This window comes from Plutella xylostella, chromosome 2 (assembly GCF_932276165.1).
Source record: "Plutella xylostella chromosome 2, ilPluXylo3.1, whole genome shotgun sequence".
In the NCBI taxonomy this organism is placed as follows: domain Eukaryota; kingdom Metazoa; phylum Arthropoda; class Insecta; order Lepidoptera; family Plutellidae; genus Plutella; species Plutella xylostella.
Genome location: NC_063982.1, coordinates 4590993 through 4612557, shown reverse-complemented (window position 1 = coordinate 4612557; position 21565 = coordinate 4590993). Strand labels below are relative to the sequence as shown.

At 38.7% G+C, this 21565-nt stretch overlaps 1 protein-coding gene across 1 annotated transcript; it reads left to right on the top strand.

The window, feature by feature from the left end:
• Positions 1–287: 287 nt before the first annotated feature.
• Positions 288–21565, top strand: LOC105398624. Its single transcript, XM_048626421.1, has 15 exons — positions 288–561; positions 11327–11445; positions 11793–11940; positions 14013–14203; positions 15533–15595; positions 15794–15879; positions 16196–16290; positions 16736–16880; positions 17372–17529; positions 17936–18029; positions 18401–18796; positions 19067–19623; positions 19775–19856; positions 20149–20245; positions 20456–21565. The coding sequence occupies exons 2-15, from the start codon at positions 11347–11349 to the stop codon at positions 21554–21556; spliced, it is 3312 nt and encodes a 1103-aa protein (XP_048482378.1). The 5' UTR covers positions 288–561; positions 11327–11346; the 3' UTR covers positions 21557–21565.

Below are 21565 nucleotides of genomic sequence, written 5' to 3'. Positions count from 1 at the left end.
GAAGCGCTGGTTTGTACCAACTGCCCACTACCTATGGCTAACGAAGCTTGCCTGTGCTTTTCAATGGCAAAATTATCAATTCCCACCTTTATAACCAGAGAAATACATCCCAAATTAACTTAACAACCATGTAAGCTTACAGCCACGGAGGCTTTCGCGCCGCGCAAAGGAAATCAGGCTCTAACAGCCGAAGAAAGAGGTTAGTATTGAAAAACTCGGAAAGGAAAGGCAAAAGTTTTTTTTGCTAGTGCAGGTAAAAATATCTTGACTCGATTTCAACTTTAACTCAGTCTCTAAAGTTACGCTGCGTTGACTAGCGCATCTTATTAGTAGTGGCGTGGTTTATATTTAGTTTAGTTTGATCTAAATGATCAGGATTAGCGAAGTCGAATGCCTAAAGGCGTAAGCTAAGATACGACGTAAAGTTTGATTCAGTGGCTCTCGCGCAGTGTCCGTGTAAAGTTGACAGAAAGCTCGCACAAAGTTTTACAGTGAATCAAAAAACATGTTTCTGAACTGATTTGTGTCCATTTGTGGGAGGATTTTCAGAATTCTGTAACGGTAAGTTGGATTTATTAGATTTTTGAACGCACGTTTTTCAAATTAAGAAAGGAGTTTCATGCAATCAGTTTGTTACTGGCCGGCAAGAACAAAGGCACGGAGATAAACTAGTTTTGTATTTCGAAACTCCCGAGATGGGATTTAATAATTTGTTCGTTACGAGAGGATGTTTGGAGTAGGACCATAACTTTTTTGTTGTAAAAAAAAGTTAGCGTAGCGTGGGCGGCAAAAAATAGGGATGGGGAATGTTGATTAAATCTACGATATCGATAAAAAATATTTAGTTAAGTAGTTATGTTGCTTTTTTTTGGTTAAGTAGGTAATAAATAATTATCTTTCCTTTTCATTGCTGTTAACTTAGCAAAATAAATATTATAAATAAAATTAAGTGATAAACTTATAGAATAATAACAAATGGTTTTAAAAAACTTCAAATGCTATGCGTACAAAAAGTTTTCACACAAAATTCCAGCCAGTATCTTTACGATCTTATACCAGGAGCCCGTAATCGCTACGAAAGCATATAATATGAATACAATGAGTCGCTGTCAACACACGCACCGTGGCATGATTGATAGAAGGATCAGTCTGGACTCTGGACGCTTCGCAGCATTCCTACGTGGACCTATACGGGATGTGATTTAGTCAGTGGACTAGGCGAAGGCAGGTTAAATAAGGTACCTACCAAACATCGTTAAGAAAATTATATGCATCTGTTAAAAAAAAGTACTTAAGTAGTTAGTTAACTATTTATTTTTGTAAAAGTATCCAAAAGTCACAGATAACCTATATATTTTCAGTGTTGTATTTAGTTTTTCTTTAAATTTATAAACGTACTTATTTAGCAGAGCAGTAAAGTTATTGTGGATGTTAAGATATTGAAACGTTCCTGTTAAAGTATCACCCTGTACCTACATGTCATACACTAACATTGCTCCCACGAGTCTCGGGTTATGCAGCTAGATCGGGAAAAACAATGACTTCGTTTATTTCCTTGTACAAGCTCGGAAGGTACACTATCTAGAGTATCTAGGTACTAACTGTCCAAAACTATATTTTGTGCGTTGTGCACTATTGTTGGCTTTTCGTGGTCTCCACTTGAGAACTCGTTTATCTCAATGGTCAATGGTCATCAGACTTCGGCATTAGTTAATAATAATATGTAAGTATACATATGGTCGGTCCACTTCAGCTTGCAGATTTGAAGTGTCTTTGTCTACAAAACTTATGTCGTCTTCTTGAAGTCTTTTGCGAATCATGTCAATTCCGATGCAATCCTTCAGATAAAACTCTGCTGACTATAGGAACTTACTTACTTATAGCTATTTCCATAGCACGCTACGAGCGAATCAGTGGATCAGTCCAACCGTCAGTATTCATATTCCTGCCTCTTATTGAAGATATTATGTGATTGAAGATATTATGTGAGTTACCAGTATTTCCACAGCTTATTAAGTCCCTATCCCTACTCCCTAGCCAGAAGTCAATAACATCAAGATGTTTGCGTGAAATTCGCCAATTCGCTCTTCTTCCAATAGCTTGGTAATTCCATAAATCGATTGGGTACACTGTACTAGGTATTACGTATTATTAAACCCTCGGATCCCAGCAAGCGGAAAATCGTCAAGAGATTCTAGGTTTATTTATTTAATTCTTTATTGCACAAATATATAATAAATGCACAAAAGGTGGGCTTAATGCTAAGAGCATTTTCTACCAGCCAACCTACAGGAGGTACAGGAAAACTGGTACAAAGATGTGCAAAAAAATAATTAAATATGAAAGATGAAAGAACTAAAAGTTTATTGAACCTGTTGAGATTTGGTTGAGATTCATTTGCAGAAAATATTTCAAATCAAAAAGGTTGTCTATGGGATGGAACTCTTCTTACTTGTACAAATTTTTAGGTGCAATACGAATATCGGCTAGGGCATAATGGATATCAGGATATCCATGGTGCATAATGCTATAAATAATTATGTTTTAACTAGCCCATTTAGACATGTGAACCCACCAACCCGCAGTGGACCAGCGTGGTGGGAAATGGTCTAAGCTTAGGAAGGCAGTTTAGACCTTGGGGACATGCACAAAGGTTCCACTCGAGAGAGCCAGGTGCAGGTACTTACAGGGTACTTACTGTTTACACCCCAACAGATAATAGAATAGAATATGTTTTAAGTAACTGATATTTTTATCATATACATATATCTTTCACTGCTTTGTTGATATTAAAACTGTTCCTCTAGTCACGTTTTCTTCATTTACGTACAGATTTGTTTATTTCAGGATTTAATTGTTTACAGGAAGCCACTTTAAACTAATCTCGAGATTAAATCTATGGCTGCCATGCTTTGACATTTCTTAAACAGGCCGAAAGTGAAAGATATATACTCTATGGGATTTAGTTAAAAGTTACTTCTTTCGTCTATTACTTTTTCAGTCCGGCACTGACGGAGTTACTTTAATACGATTTTATGTGTTCAAAATCATATGATAGTAGCGATCAGCTATCGATAGAATTCTGATAGAGTATCGAAACTTTATTTAGTGTTTGCCAGTCACATACTTAGAAGAAGTACCTACTTAACTAAAACCTCATCAACGTATAAAGAAACTCACGAAGCTATACATTACATTTATCTACAGTCGAAATTCTTCACAGTTCAAGTGAATGTTTATCGCATTTGTCACCAAGTGTTGGTAATTGACCTAACTATTTAACGTTCATTGGAGGCGTCTCGACATAAATTGCGTTTTAATTGTTCACGACACTATGCGGCTGCGGTGTTGCACAAGTAGAGCTGAACTTTATAAGACTATTATCATGTCTTAGATATGTATCTTGAATATCTTGATATAGGTCCTAGGCTGTATGTACTTCTAAAAGTTGTAAATTTACTATCAAGGCTGTGTTACGCTTTTTATGTTCGGCAATACGTAGTTACATATATTTGAAGCCGTTTCATGAGATAAGTATAACAAATTTTCTGAATCTTGATTTACCTACTGCTGCTGTCCCCTTATGGTAAAGTCTTACAGATTCCTTGCAATCATCAGCAATCAGGACATCTTTCGGTATACTTATTTATGATGCTGAAGTCCTGCTACAGGTGGAAAGCACCTATTGGATGAGGAAAGTAAACATAATGGCCCTAAGTTCAGTGAGTCTGACGAAGATCCCAAACTCTTACGTGACAAACATCGATTAAATTACCTCATACCGGACAACACTACTTATGTATAAGTACAACATAGAACTGCACGTTATTCGTGATAAGGAGAAAGTCTGGCTGTTGGGAGATTAAATCGAATGTTCCCACACTAAAATGTGAGTAATTGAAGCTCATTTTTTGCGCTGAGGTCGTATTTATAATCGCGATGGCGGCCTGTGGCCTGTGTCTACATGTTGGTGGCGCGTGTCAGAGTTCAGAGAAAGTGTTTGTTTCACGCACTCACGCCTTGTACTAATGTACTCCCTTGCGGGGTAGGCAGAGGTGCATTGCTGCACCCACTTTTCGCCAGAGTGTTATGTTAGTCCCAATGTAATAGGGGGCGGGCCTATTGCCATTTTACGGGCACATCCAAGACCCGAGAACAAATATCTGTGTTTAAACAAATATCTGCCCCACCCGGGAATCGAACCCGGGACCATCGGCTCAGTAGTCAGGTCACTAACCACTACGCCATTCGGTCGTCAGTGTGGTCACACACACACTCTCTCAGTGTTTGTTTCACTTTTTAATTAGTAATTATTGTTAAAATCGATCCATTATTCAAGAAACACAGTTTTTTTTCTTATACAGATAAGAGTAGCGTGATTTTTTATGGGAGTAAGTACCGAGGTAAAAGTTGTTGCCTATTCCAGTTTATTTTTAACCGACTTCAAAAAAAGGAGGAGGTTCTCAATTCGTCGGGATCTTTTTCCAAGGTCCAATCTCAAACGGGTAACAGGAAGGACCAACAACCTAATGAAATCCCTAAAGAAACTTAAACAAACAAATTTTTAAATATGTACCTACCTATAAAATATTTCAAAAATATGGATATTCTTCTAAACTTACATTTTTCTGATTATAGTGTCCTGAGATTACCTACATTGTTTTAACAAAGGAAACGAAAAAAAACGGAATCATCGACGATTTTAAAACGCTGCCGCCATGTTTTTTAACCGGAAGTGTGTGACAAATTGCCGCGCTTTTTCTGTTCTGAAAAAAGAAAACTATCAAGATGGCCACATCCATAGAGAAAATAAATGGCGACATCGATAATTTATCAAAATTGAACTAGACCACGCACTTACAAAGCCTGCCCAGGTTTCTACCTGCTTCACAAAGGTTTATGCCGCCATTGTGAGTGTTAGAAAGCTTTACTGTTTGGTTCTTGGCCATAAGTCAGCCTTAGTAAGGTAAACTTTATTGTGTTTAACTCTATATCTTTATGCGTATGTGATGCGACTTGTTAGTAATTGTATATTTTTGGGCATTCATGAAGAATATGGTATTGAACTACAGGTAGGTTTTTGGTACTTTGAGCGATATAGGATGGTGCGAGTGACGTCTGTCAGATAGTACCTACCTATAACCCAATGACAAAGGAATAAAGAGAGGACTTGGCATAAAAATCGGTACTTAAAAATATATCGTCGTCTCTTTTTAGGTTCTACCTTTTTTGGCATAAGATTTTTTTGCCTAATCTCGTATTGCATAGTAACGTTTGGTCAAAGTCTCGTTATGCCGAAAATCGCATGGCATAAATCTCGTTTAGTAAAAAGTTATTTCGCATAACATTGTTTAGCCTAATAATGGTATGGCCAAATCTTGAATAGCCTAATAATGCTATGGCATAGGTTTATACAAAGTAATAATATTCGTTTGGCTTTAACTTTGACGGAGCGTCTCCCTACATAGCGCAAACTGGTGCCTTGTATTGTTTCCGCTGTTTGGAAAACGCTCCGCTCCGCTTCGCTGCGCTCCGCTTTGGTTTTGATGAACATGTGCACCTAGCACGCTCCTCCTCGCTTTGCTCGTCGTCGCACCTATTTTTAGGTTTCGATCTCATGGGGTTTGTAATAATTATATTGGTCGTTAACTTTCGATTTTTTGATCATACAATATCGGGATTTTCGGGATGTAGGAGAAAAATACCAAAATTTGTACATTTACTACATACTTAATATATTATTTATTAAGATAACATAAGGAGAAACAAGATTATACATAGGTATAGACGAACATAAATTTGAGCAAACGAAACTTAGGTGTTTAAAGATTGTGCCTAAAGAGTTTTAGACGAAACGAGCCTTATGCCACATAAGTCTTGGCAAAAAGATGGTTCGGTCAAAAAAGTTTAGACCATACGAGTTATGCGAAATGAGTTTTGGTCAATAAAGATTATGCCAGATGAGCGGAACCCCTCTTTTTAACTTATTGGTGTTATCCTACGTAAAAAAGGACAACAGTAGTTTTGTCTTTGCCTAAAATTACAACATTGCGACCGGTCGCCATGTTGATTGACATCCAAACACAAGGTACTTCAGCTGTCAAACAATTTGTTTACATTTTTCAAGAAAAAAGCCGCCATTTTAATTGAAACCAAAGTTTAGGTAGGCGCATTTTTTTCGTGGATATGCCATGTCCTCTCTTTATTCCTTTGTCAATGCTATAACCCTATAATTTTCCTATTTGACAGGTGTCATCATAACTAACTCATTAAATCATGGTAGGTAGTGATAGTATTTATTCATGGATTCCGTCTATTTGGTTTAGCTATCGCTGTGCATTTTCCGATTCCGAAATTTGATCGATCTAATCCCATCTGATTTATTCGTAGCAAATCGTGCGTCACCAGACAACGGAGGCACTGATCACAAAAGGCGCCTTTCGATACACCACGCTTGCTTAGACCATAGACGAAAAAGTCTATGGCCAACCAACGATATTACGAACTAGATGGAGCGTCGGTGCAAAAAAAACGTCTCAACAAATTTAATTTAATTTAATTTATTTTATTCAACAGACAACTAAAGGTCTAGGTATATTAGTTACAATGTACTTAGCCTATGTTAGTATCTATATTCTAAACAAATAAAACACACAGTACACAATTAAAAACACACAAGAGCTATCTTACATTTGTGAGATGTACCTGTCTGTAGTCCACCAAAATCCCAGCAAGATGACAAATAACACCTCACTGAAGCTAAGATATAGGCTGAAATAGTTCGGTTCGAAGATTATTTTGTGACCTTATAAATTGTTGTAGTTAACTACAGTGGTTTTCATTAGGTTGAACTTAAAACGGTTTGACAGTAAACGAAATGCAAACAGTTTTTTTTGTTTGTTTTTGTATGTGATACACCATCTTGTTCGTATAATGATGTTGATTCTGAAGGCAGAAATTCTAATTTTAACGCTGTCAAACTAAAAAATTTGCTAGCATAAAATGACATTTACGGAAACAATCATAGAGTCGAATTTTAAACAAAGAAATTAAGGTTTTGATATCGCTAAATTTAAAATTTCTGGCTTCAGAATCGATATCATTGTTAATCTAAGACTCGGCCTGAGCCGACAAAAAATAAATGCTCTTCGAATTTCGAAATAAGGTTGAGCGCCCAGTGACCCTCATTGAGAAAAAAAGCAACTGATGTTGGAAGCCATCTTCAGTGCTCAATATAAATTACGCATTTAGTTATGAATAATTATAAAATCGTCTATGAGCAAAGTAAATTTGGTAAAAGTAACGGTTATTTTAGTTACGTGTAGCTTCATCAGAATTTTATCGATATCGATAAAAACTAATGTGCTTTCGAGTAATTTGTCTCAATCAACTTGAACCCAAGCACGTATTAAAATTATTAACTCAAGTGAGAAATTATAAATCGAAGTAAGTAACTACTAGATATACCTACGTACATAGTTAGTTACTACATAATATTATATCTACCTAATAAAACTAATATTTTAATGAGGATTTTTTTTATTGTTTGTTTTAATTACTTTCAAAAGTACTGGTCCATAACCAAATATTTTTACAATTTATAATGCTAACTACATAAAATTGATCTATGAGTAGGTAGGTGCTACACCTATAAGCAAGGCAAGTAAGTGGGTTACTACTTTTCCCGACATTCCCATGGGAAGTCGCGTCAAAAACTCTTTTAATTTAATGAGGATGAGTTTGAGTCCATAGTAATGTGGCTTTAAGACCTACTCCATAGAAGCACAAGACAAACAACTTAGAAGTGGACTTTCGTATTCACTTTTTAAGTAAGTATTTTCTCACGGTTTTAAAGGCACTGGGTTTATGTGTCTAACCTTTTCACTGTGATTTTTTGTTTGTAGAACGAAATTTTTCAAAGCAGTTTATTTTACATACTTAAAGCTGTGGTATAGAAACCGCTTTTATATCATGTAGCGTAAGAAATATATTTGATTGCTACCGAGGATTTCTCTGTACATTTAAGTAATTCAATTGATAGTCTTAATTTTGTGTCTTGGTTTGTTTTAGTTTTAACAACGAACCTAGGCAAATACTTATCGCGCAAGCTCATAACAGTCATTTAAGCATAAATCATAAATAACTCATACTTAACCCTCTTTGTTACTCCATCATAGTCGCATATAAAGTAAATTGCAAGTCTCCTTTTTGCACTTTTTTAAGTTTATTGACTTTGTAACGTACTTCTATTAATAAATGTAGGTACCTATAGGTACATTTAAATACTATTTTCCCCCACTATTACGAGTACTTACCAACGTTATATTAAAATCTTAATACTTTAGATTTCTGCGCAACGTCCCGTGACAAACTGATTAAATTACTGAGACTTAGAAACTCTTTCATTGTAGATTGTAGAATAATAATATCTAATCTAAAGCAAAACGCTTCATTATGATAATTTATAATGTACCCTAGGGGAGTCGGCCGGGGTGACCTATCAGCTAGTTCAGCTACCTTACCACCACTGACACATTAGCCATCTACAATCCTCATATAAATCGACTGAAAAGAAAACGTCAAGAAGCTCTGATAAGCAAAACTTGAATATGAAAAGCAGTGATTGCCTGAACTTATAAGTTCATAAGGTAAATTTACTCAAGTGAAAAAATGGCTGTCTTACTAGGCAAAATAAAAAAGATTTTAGGTACATAAGTATCCGTACACTGGCATACATTACACGGACCATTATCTTAAACCATTTAAATTACATTATAACCGCACATTAAACAAAGATTTGTTGACAAACCGCTCCCACCGCAATCTGCCTGAGATCAACGACCGATGGATTCAATCAACTGGCTAGCTAGCTTGACAAACATAACTTGACCCGTCTTTTTACAATAACTTGTGCGTCACAGAGGTCGTCCATTCCGGTTGGTGTTGCATAACCAACCAGCTGTGACCTGCTTCTTAGTATTAAATTTACCAGACTAAAGGTCTTGTAGTCTGGCTTGTAGAGATAGTTGATGTGATGACTCCTGCGTTTAGCTATTAAACAGATATTTGGATTTATGGTATGCTAATTAATGATTCTAAGAGTTAATTAAACGTTTATGATGTTGAGGTGTTCGGGAGTTTATCAAATTTTACAGCAGCATCATAAATAAACTTTGCTTACACTAAGTTTGTGTGTTATCGAAATCAGCTTAAATCAGCCTTTAGTATTATACTGATAACAGATACCTAACCACCTCCACACATTACCAATCAACAATTGGTGATACGTTAGCAGGTACTTCATCTTTTTTAATTTATTCTTACGTAATGCACCTCTTTAATAGATATTTCATCGATATCGATAAATATTTTCATATTCGTATGTCAAGGAACATCACTAAATTTCGCTTTCTGTGGTCTGTTTCACTATAATAATAGCAATGGATTATTCTATTATTTAGCATATCCGCGAAACATTTGTTCTCCTTCCCCTTTTGATCATTTTATTTAACTAGAATTCATTGCCATCTGGCTATGCGATATCGCGAAAGCGAGAAATGAACTCAGTTTTTTTTTATTACAACTGCAATTATTGTTAGTTATAAACTTAATTTATGTTTTTATTAGGATTGGTAGATTAGTTTAAGTCTAGAAATACATTCGAACATATACATAGAAATACCTACTTAGTTGTACATTCGATTTATTATAAGTACTCAGTAGGAAGAAGTCCAACCATTCTAACTTAGCAGCAGAAACAAGTCCAAACATCAATAATTGTATATTAGGGTAACAATATCATCCTTTCCTCCTTAGTTTACAGTTACCAGTTAAAGAATATTATCATTTACCCGTTGCAAAGATAGCATTGTCTGACTCTCATTTACTACTCTTTAAAACTTTGAAGGACAAGACCTCCAAGATTTTTTCTCAATAAAAAAAACTCAAAACATAGGACTCAAATAAAAAAATGCAACGGCAATGGCAACCTAGCCATACAGCCAAGTTTGTGGGTGCATTATTTTATTTCAACTCTTAGATTAAAGATATACGAACAAGATGGTTTGTCACATACATACACACATAATTTAATTTAATGTTCTTACGATAATGACTAGTTTTTTTTAGTTTAATTTGTAAAATAATGACTCATTTATAAATTTAAATTCAAAATATTATTTATCTATTATTATAATAATATTGGTGATTACACTGTTAACAACGATGTAGCTATGGGTTTATTGCCTGAAATAAAGAATTTTATTATTATAGGTATTATTATTTATACAAAAACAAAAAAACTATCCACATTTTGTTTACTGTCAACGTAATGACAACCATTGTATCAATGAATAAAGTCACAAATCTTCTAACCGAACTAATTCAAAATAAGAGCTCACAGAGTGGTAGAAGTGGAGTGTTATATTATTTTGTCGAGACGTTTCTTTTGCACTGGCACTCCATCTAGTCCGTATTAAAATATCATCCTTCCTAACTATATTAATATTATAAATGCGAAAGTAACTGTGTCTGTCTGTCTGTCTGTCTGTCTGTCTGTCTGTTACTCTTTCATGCCAAAACTACTGAACGGATTTGAATGAAATTTGGTATACATACGGTCTAGACCCTGGGAAAGAACATAGGCTACTTTTTATCCCGGAATTCCCACGGGAAAACTTTTTAAGGCGAAGCGAAGCGCGCGGGAACAGCTAGTTGACTATATGCTGCATTATTTCGCTAAATGTTCGCTAAAATAGTTGGCTACCGGTTGTTTTCGCCATCTGTCAGTCGCCGGATGCGAGCCAGTCAGATGTGAGGTCTGGGAACGTTACTGAACGCACTTTTGTGGGTTGAATGACGAACGAACGAGTTTGAAAAAAGAATCGCTAATCATTGGCTTGCAAGGACTCATATTGTTTTGTTTTTTTTTTCGTCTAGGTTGGTACTGTTGGTAGTAGGTACTGTATGGTAGTAAATTTGTTTATTTAACAATTCAGCGAAGCTATTTGAAGTGAGTTTACGATAAAGTAGCTAGCTGAAGTGCAGAGTGTTGGTAGACACCTAAAGGATAGGTACGATAAATTAACACGTCATTAAGTTTTTTCGCTCAACCATACAAAAAAAACAGTACGTCGCGTCGGTAGATCTTTGTATAGGACGTGAAATTAAACATTAACGACAGTATAATATGTTTTTCAGGAAAGTTGATCAGTTTGATCATAGGGTCATGTGGTTTAATTTGTCTCAATGCAGCAGCTGCTTAAAAAATATTATTTCTTATTATTATTTAATGGTGTATAATTTGCTTCTCTCTCCGTTTTCCCAGAAGCGCGGATGAGCTGAACCATGTCTCTGGCGGATGTGACGTCAGCGCGCTCGTCTCCCGGACCGGAAGCGTGTCCCGAATGCGACACTAGCGCCTCCGTCACTTCCGATTTGCATAAGGTGAACTAATGAGCTTGTGGTTAACAAGCATTTATAAAGAAACCTATATTTATAGAATATTTGGCCTCTCCCAAGGAGCCAGGATTTGTTGCACAATCAAACAAAACTCTTTCCTCGGCCTTCCTCATTCAGCTACTGCCAGCTTTGTTCCTTAAAATGTCGAATTCAATTTAATTTGCATTCTTCTGAAAAATAAAAACTCTTTTCATACTTCCGGGCCGGGCATGCAATGGCGCCAAATTGCAAACCATAGAGTCAACTTTTTTTTCACAACCTTCCACTAGGCAAAGATTCGTAACCTTAACAGCCAGTGCACAAAACCAACAATTTTCTTTTTTTCCCTCCAGTACCAAGTAGCGTGCGTGTGCAAGCCGTCAGCTCAGTACGCATGCGCGGACGACCCCGGCCCCCCGCCCCCCGCCAAGACTGACGTCCCGCCCGCCCTGCCGCCGCGCCCGCCGACTAGCGTGCTGGCCACCAACCGGAGGAACAACTGTGAGTGTTTGTCGGTAGATGGCGGTGTTTTGTGTTTTTCTAAAGACGGGTACACACTATTGCTGTCACCTAACATGCAATGAATGCTCAGTAGAGTAATTAATGAAATAATTGAAATATGTTATATTAGTATCTTATGTTATGTCGACATAATAAACAGAGGCACTTAACTGTGTACGTAGACGAACCTACAATCTACCTAATGGTACAATTTATTTTGCACTACATAAATCACTTTTTACACTATCAATGTAAGTAAGCTTAACTTAGTTTCAATACCGTGAAAGCAAAAAAAATACAGTTCCCACACAAGTGTTTGCGTTTTATTCTAACAGAGGCTCCACACGCAACGTAAGCTTTTACGAATGTACATTAATGTCATCCTACATCCATTCTTACATCTTAACAATAACAATTCTATACCTACTTACTTAATACAGATTTATCTACCTACCTGCCGAACAAAACCTGTTACCCAGCCTTATAGAAATTATAAGAATCGCAAACTTTTTTTTCGCATTGGCGGCAAAAAACCTTAAACTTTTCATAGACAACCTTTTTTTCTGCAAACTTTTTGGGCCCACAAAGTGTCTATTCAACCTACTTTGATGTGCACCTACGGTTATAAAACGACGCCATTAAAATCTGGTGTGGAGTAATAAAATGTAGCCCATTTACCTGTTTAGAAAGATGGGGGATGGTTTTGATTCTGCGCACAACTCACCAAACCGACTATTGTCAGAATCATAACCTACATTACATCTCTGAATAAGTAATGTCACCCAATTTTGTAAAAATACAATAAATCAACAAAATTTGAAATTGGAATGCTGTAAACTCGTTTTTATTGAGTGGTTTCTGTGAATTGATGGCCAGTGCGTGTGATAATCAACCGTAAACAAAATTAGCGTAGAAAATTTCGTTAAAAACAACAAAAAAATACAATGTTTTGCGCAAGTCTAAAGCAGTATTACGCTTAATATAACAAACCAGTGTGTTCATATTAAACAGTGTTAGATTTAAACTTTACATATTAATATTCCCGTGTAAAGGTCAATCTTCCGATCCTTGTTGTAATTATTGATTTCTTGCGAAAATGGCGCGAAGCTGTGAAGTTTTGAAACTTTGAACGAGCAAAAGTTCTGTCCTCGGAATAAGTAACTTAACAGCATTACAGTGATGGTGTGTTGTTAATAAATAAGTTAAATAACACAAAATTTAATAAAAACGAAACAAAAAAAATGGCATTAACGTTTTTACGGACTTCATAGTAAATTACAAATAAATGTTTTAAGTTATTATTAAACTGTTAAATAATGCAAATGCTCCAGTACCAAGTGTCGGCGCCATCGCAGTCGAATATTTCACAGGAAGTGGCCCAGCACTATGTGCCTCCCCCTCCATATTTCGGTGTGTTTACTACCATAGAAATTAATTACCATTACATGTACAGTCCAACTATAAAGTCATGACATTAAAGAGTGCGATTTTGCTAAGACTTTTTATGATCATCAGATATTTACTTACTTTTACCTACTCACATTTTAAAAATAAAATACCGATTGATAATGGATTATTAACGGATTTGTCCTTTAATAAATATAACAGATCAATTAAATACTATTTTAAATAATTAGTTAGGATCCACTTCCGTTTTCACGACTTTATAGTTGGACTGTAGGTATATGTATTGTATACAGTCCAACTATGGCGTTCAGAAAACGGCAGTGTATCCCGACTACTTGTTATACCAATACCAATGCCAATGCAAAATCGCACTTTTTATTTTTATTACTTTATACCTAGTTGGACTGTATAAACCTAGAATTAAATATGATCACTTAACCGTACTCTGCCCAAGCTTCCTGCTGGGTCAACCCAGCAACACAACACTCGGCCTTCCTCATCCAGCCACCATCTGCCATAATTTCTCATAATAATAACTAACTACTACTAATTTTGTGTATAACTTACACGCAACAACATAGCATAAAATACACAATATTTTTTTGTGTACAATAAAGTGTCCAAACAAAATAAAATTAATAAACAACACCCCTTATCCTCCCCAGCCTCAGTAAACTGCCCGCCCTCCGAGCCAGCAGGATGCCGTCGCCGCAAATACGCGTGGTGGTGCGTGGGCTGCGGCGCCCTGGCCGCGGCGCTGGGCGGGCTGCTCGCCGCCCAGCACATCCTGCTGCGCGCGTATACCGCCTCGCCGCATCACCTGGAGACGGTGCCGGCGGCTGTGCCGGCTGCTATGGTGAGTGAATGACTTTTGAGCGATGACGAATGATATGTGAGTGAATGAGGGCGATGAATGTTTTGTGAGTAAAGTTTGAGTGGTGAATGACATGTGATATCTGTATGACTATGGTATGACCACTGGAGTGTCGCGGTTGAAGCGGACCTGCGCTAGCTGCAAGCCGTAGTCTGACGGGAGACTGCACTGGACCGTCAGAAGTGGCGATCTCTTGTATCGGAGGCCAAGACTCACTTTGGGTCGCTGAGCCAACGGAGTAAGTAAGTAAGTATGATATGACTTAGTTTATTACAAGTACTTGTGGTGGTGCGTGGGCTGCGGCGCTCTGGCCGCGGCGCTGGGCGGGCTGCTCGCCGCCCAGCACATCCTGCTGCGCGCGTATAACGCCTCGCCGCATCACCTGGAGACGGTGCCGGCGGCTGTGCCGGCTGCTATGGTGAGTGGTGATATGGCTATCAGTGGTTGCGGGATCAGGGGTGAATGTTTTGTGGAGTGAATGATGTTTGAGGCTTGAATGTTTTGTGACTAGAGGTGGGGAACGTTTCCTGAGTGAATGATGTTTGGGTGATGAATGATTTAAGATTTAAGTAGGTGAATTATTTGAAACTTTTAATTTATGAACGATTTCAGTTATAATTATAAATGACTTGTGTGACTATATTATGTTTTGGCCTTTTTTCATCAAATGAACCTTTGTAGAAGTGATATATACTTACCAACTTCATTTTTAGGGTTCCGTAGCCAAAATGGCAAAAACGGAACCCTTATAGTTTCGTCATGTCCGTCTGTCCGTCTGTCCGTCTGTCCGTCTGTCACAGCCGATTTACTCGGAAACTATAAGTACTACAGTGATGAAATTTGATGGGAATATGTGTTGTATGAACCGCTACAAAAATATGACACTAAATAGTAAAAAAAAGAATTGGGGGTGGGGCCCCCCATACATGTAACTGAGGGATGAAATTTTTTTTTTCGATGTACATACCCGTGTGGGGTATCAATGGAAAGGTCTTTTAAAATGATATAAAGTTTTCTAAAAAACATTTTTCTTAAAGTGAACGGTTTTTGAGATATCAGCTCTCAAAGTCGTAAAAAGTATGTCCCCCCCCCCTCTATTTTTATAACTACGGGGTATAAAATTCTAAAAAAAATAGAGGTGATGCATGCTAATTAACTCTTTCAACGATTTTTGGTTTGATCAAAGTATCTCTTATAGTTTTTGAGATAGGTTGATTTAACTGTAATTTTGATTTGCTGCTACGGAACCCTTTGTGCGCGAGCCCGACTCGCACTTGGCCGGTTTTTAATTCATTATAATTTCTTTCACAGTTGGTGCTCACGGGAGTCTGCATAATGAGCCTGGCCAGAAGAAGAAATCGCTACAGTTATATGGTAAGAAATGTGAGACCAAACATTATTATATAATTAAGTATATCGCCCTTTTATTTTGTCTTTTTTATGTTCAGAAATAATCACATTTACCGCTTTGTACAGTTTGAAACTAAGTTGGAAATTCTGCATAGATACCTATCATAAACTTGATGTCTATAGATATTTTATATTAAAATTTTATTTATTATTCGTTTACAGATCAAAGTAGTGGGAGCTTGCTGCCTCGTCTGCGCTTTGACCTGTGTTCTCGTCACGATTACCACTACTGTCATACACATGAATAAGTAAGTTTTGTTTTTTGTTACGATTGACTGAGATTTTTTATGACAACACATCAATCAGAGATACATAAACGCTATGATAGCAATAGTAAAGTAGGAGTACGGCAAAAAACCCTTGATATTTTCAATAGCTGGTCAGAACACTCTCTATTGAACAGTAAGTATATAAAACTATGTTCCCACATAATAGCTTTTAGTCAGAATAAAACAAATGATAACCCTTTTATGAGCCTAACGCGAATTCCCAACTATAGCAGACCAAAAGTTGTTCCAAACGTGCGTTGTAGGTTTTTTTACAAGTGTTCAATTTAATTTCCAGACTGCAAACGCTCCGGTTCTGCGACTACACCAAGATGACGCGGACGTGCACGTGCTTCTCCATGCCACACGAGCCGCACAGCACCGACGATGACGGTAAGTGCATATTTATTACTTATTTGAAAACCCTTTTAGGTATTCCCATATTGATATCTCTTAAGGTGGGTACTACTGACCAACGTTACGAGGTGTAATGTAACATGTTACACAGCGAGCATCGTACTGAAAGTCAATACGTAGGTAGTGTTACGGGGAAACCAGCGAGCAATGAGCCGCTTTTATAACACAGCATGCGCTGTCAATGAGAGAATATGCACTAAATATGGCTTTAAATACAACTATAAATTGAACATATAAGAAATTGCGCTGTTTTCCTACGCTGAAAATGCTGAAATGGCTTGATAGTATCATCATCAAATCACTTATCAACATTCAATAAGAGCAACCAACAGAACTATTCTAAACTGCCGGAAATAACCCAAAGTCTTACCGATCTATAAATAGCCTACCTTGAATGTAATTCCCCTTCTCTCCACCCCAGGAGTCCGCTGCGTATTCGAAGGGGTCACGGGCTGCGACGTGGTGCACGGCGCTCTCTACTGGTGCCTGAGAGGAGTCTTCGCGTTGTCTGTGACAGCTGTGCTGGTGTGCATCTTCAGCTCTATGCTGGCTTATCAGCTGTTGAGGTGAGTCTTTCTTTTTGACACAACCCTAGTGCCTATAGATGGTTGTTCAAAACAACTTAAATACCTGAGACCAAAATTGGATGGTATGACGAGTTGTTGTTGTGAGATGAGTCTGTTTTTGGGACAACCCTAGATGGACCACATAATATGGAGGTCCGGTGGAGTTGAGGTGAGTATTTGTGTCTAAGGCATAACCCTGGGATTGTGACATAAATAAGATGATAATAACTCTAGGTGCCTGAGAGGAGTCTTCGCTCTGTCTCTCTGGCTTATCAGCTGTTGATGTGAGTGTGGTTTTGGGACAACCCTAGAATCAATGAGGTATTTTAAGCCCTTGTCCGAAAATTCCGCAGTTTTCAACAAACCAACTTTGCGCAACCCTCAGATTCTTTAAGTTGTGCTCGTTTGTTACTACGGGAGCAATAATCTTTTTGATTATTCCTGTTCTATTATTGAAGTTCTTATATAACAATATACCCTCCTTTTTCCAGTCACGAACGCAAGAAGATGTACTGGGAGCAGCTAGAGCTGCGCTGCCGCTCGCTCTACCGGGGCGACACTCAGGGAGCCCCCTCCTGCCGCTGCTGCCGAGGCTGCCTCCCGCAGTCCGCCGCCAGCCAACCTGCCTCTCACCGCTTCTGGGCGCCTGGTACTTTGTTTACACTATCATTTGTTGCGTCTGTTGACCTTAGACGATAGCTACCATAGACTACCGTGGGCCAACCAGCCTCTCAGCGTTTCTGGGCGCCTGGTACGTTGTGGATGTTGAGAGTAATAACTCTTTCATGGATAAACGGCTGGAAATAAATGTAACGAAATTCGGCATGTAATAATAAGCTATCATCCTGCTGCAGGCTATATTTTATTATCCTAAATTTTTCACGGGAAAACCTCTTAAAGCGAAGCGAAGCTCGCATTTATGTCAAAACCTTTCGACCGTTATTAGACACATTCAACTCAAGTCCGCGTGCTTCTATGCTTCACAACACCCTGTCCAAAACAATCAGATTCACAACACATATATTTTGTTAACAACAATACATTTCTCTGTCCAGGTCGCATCGGCAACCTGTACTCGCCAAACCCGGGCACAGTGCGCAAGAACTCCACGTGGAGCTGGTTCCCGTGGCCGAGGGGGAACAGCCAGAAGTAAGTTTTGCTGCTTATTATATTTAGTCTAGAACCATGGGGGTTTTCGATTCGAGAGGCCGTGGGTTCAAATGCTTCAAGGTTCTGAAGACCAATGAATTCTAATTAAAATTTTACCATGTGGTTTTACGGTGAAAGCAAACATCGTGAGGAACCCTGCACTTCTAGATTTAGCACATCTAGATGTGTGAACCCATCAACCCCCAGTGGACCAGCGTGGTGGGAAATAGTACAAGTTTAGGAAGGCAGTTTAGGGCTTTAGGCGATATAATCAAAGGTTCCATCCGAAAGAGCTATGTGCAGGCAGATGAATTAAGCTTCGTAAGCACATTAAAATAAACTTTGAATTAAACGCCTGTTCTCTCCAACAGTTCAAGAAGCTGCCGCATGGGTGGCGTCCCGCAATCCGGCGATAGCGCTTACGGCTTCTGTGAAACCGACATGCCGCAACCAAACCAAAACCCGAACCCAACCATGCCTTACGAAGACCGCCCCTACCCAGCCAACTACAACCAGCGCGCCCAAACCATGGGCAATTTCGCGCAAAACCAACTAGCATTTGCGCAAAATCAGGGCGCGTTTGCGCAAAATCAGGGCGCGTTTGGGCAGAATGCCGCGATGGCGTTTGCCCAAAGTCAGGGCAATTTTGGCCCGAGTGCGGGTTACGGACAGGAAGGGTTTGGTGAGTCGAGTGGCAGTTTTGATGCTCAGACTGGGGTTTGGGGTCCACCGCCGCCTTATAGTCCTCAGGGAAGAAGTGGTAGTAGGTAAGTAATCGTATAGTTATATATTATCTAAAACACAAACAAAATCTTTGACTTTCCCGAATGACATGTTGCGGTGGGGAGAAAGGATGGGGTGAAATTGCAAGTGAAATATCAATATATCTGTAATCTAAAATCAGCTCTTATTTTACGGTGTCTTAATATCTACTTTGAAATTAATTTATGTGTTATATGTATATTTTGTACTTAAATATATTTTGGTTAAAAACGAATAGGTACTACAAATAATTAACAACAATCTATCTATTCCAGACATCATCTCCACCACCAAGACCCGGCGGCCGCCACGCTCCTCCACCACCACCACATCGACGTGCATCGTAACTCTATGCCCATGCACGACCATCCAAACCTGCCCTCAAACATGCCCATACAATCCGCCCATACTTGCCGAAACTCCTCCTACATAACCCACATGCTCAGCCCGCACCTACCACCAGAAATGACGCATCCAGAACTGGCCCACTTAAACCCAGAACTGGTCCGTTTGAATCCGGAACTAAACCGTTTGAACCAGGAAATGGTTCGTTTGAACCCGGAGATAAATCGTTTGAACCAGGAAATGGCCCGTTTGAATCCGGAATTGGCGAGGATGTATCCGACGGATGTGAATGAGTTGGCTAGATTGCAGGAGATGGCTAGAATTGGCCAGGAAAGTGGGAGGTTCAACACGCTGAGGGGTCATTTAGTCCCGTACCCTGCATGCCAGAGGACCTTGGGTATGAGTATGGGAAATCTGCACAGGGATTGCCGTCTGCCGGACGAAAATATGACTATTGAATGCTTGCATCAGAAGAGTAATAGTAAAGGTTAGTTTTTTTATATGAATAGACATTAGACATGCTTGTTTATTTCTGTATTTTGTATTTATATATTTTTAATTAGTTGTGTAACGATACAGTTTTTATCCTCCTTATTGTTTACTATGCGATTATGGAAAAGTAACGATGTGTTTTTCAGTTTCAGATCAAAGTAGTGACTCCTGCCTGAAGCAAGGGAAGGAAAACCCTGCTTTCCAGAACGACAAACACTCACCAATGAGGTCAGTTTATTATCTCCTTATTGTATTTTAAGAGATCACACCAAACCTGTATGTGATGAAGTGAATGAGGAGCGTCCTCAAATGACATACTTGCTGTCAACTGTGCCTTGTTAAAGTCAAGTGCATCCTTAGTAGTCAGACTACCAACTAATTTTACTGGCTTTCCTTGAACCACGGACTCATCCAGCTATGATATTTGATACCGATAAGCTACGAAAAAGAAGAATGCGATCTTCAGTTTTCTTTGTTTTCAACTTAATAAATGTATCTACCTACTTATTCATACTTCCAGGGCCTCCATGCAAGATTGTCATAGAGGGTCCAACCTCAACGCTGAGTCTGAAGTGTACTTCGCTGATGTGTCCAGCTGCTGTAATGTTTCTGTTAAGGTATGTATCAAGTACCTAGTAATCGTTTATAAGTCAAATACAAATCTTGACCTTTGACGGGTTATGTGGCTCAAAAATTTAATTCATTGGGTCTTTGGGCTAATCTGTCTTATATGACTATTTAACCAATGCTAGCTTTAAGTTTAAAGTGTAAGTGTAAGTAGGTATCAACTTTTAGGTAGGTACTCAAAAATACATTTTCTTTCGCAGGCCGACTGCTGTATGAATTCAAACATATCAGCTTTAGTGGGAACCATCGAGAACCACCCAGAGTCGACGTCCGAGTCTGACACCGGGTCATTCACCCTGACCCGTCAGCAGAGACCTCAGCCACAGACCGGGTCAAAAAGACGTCCCCGCACCAACCAACCCGCAGACAAACACACGAAAAACCAGGAAAAAATCCGTCACGACTTGAACAATAGCATTCGTCTTACAGAACAACAAATTGAACAGCTAAATAGTTCTTTATGTCAAAGAATGAACGACTCTAGAATGAGTGATCGGTTGAATGAGTCGAGAATCAGTGATCGCATGAATGAGTGTAGAATGAGCGAGCGTCTGAATGATTCAAGGGTCAGCGATAGGATGAATGAATGTAGAATGATGGAGAGGATGAATGAGTCCAGGGTAAGTGAGAGGATGAATGATTCTAGAATCGGTGAGCGCATGAATGATTCAAGAATGAGTGAAAGGATGAACGAGTCCAGAGTAAGTGATCGAATGAACGAATCAAGAGTGAGTGATCGCATGAATGAGTCGAGAATTAGTGAGCATTCCAGAATGAACGATTCCAGACTCAGCGATCTATCACGAAAGAACGAGTTACGTATGAGTGACCACAACAGGCTCGACTCGTCCAGATCTGACCATTCTAGATTGGACTTAGATCTTAAAGGGAGTCCTAAGATGAAACACCACGTGAGCCCGTTACGAAATGCGTCCAGATCCAGCCCCAGTAGTGTCCTAAGAGACGCTCCCATACACCCAAGGCAATCCAGTACCGATTCCAACGTTTCGTTAAAGAACAATCCAGATTTCTTCGTCCCCCCTCCCCCGAACCATTCCCCTTTATCACCCAACACTGAGGAGTCACTATTATCCGACGACGAAGACCGTCAAAGAACGGACCAAGTTTACTCGAATGAGAAACCTGAGACCTCCAAATGTTTAGGGCCTGATTCTCAATATGAGCCAGTGAGAGAAGAGAAGGAAGAAATCATGAAAGTGAATCATCATCATTGCTACAGTGACACTAATACGATGGATAGTGGCTGGCAGAGTGGCTCAGAGAAACATGCCACTGATTGAATGGTGAAT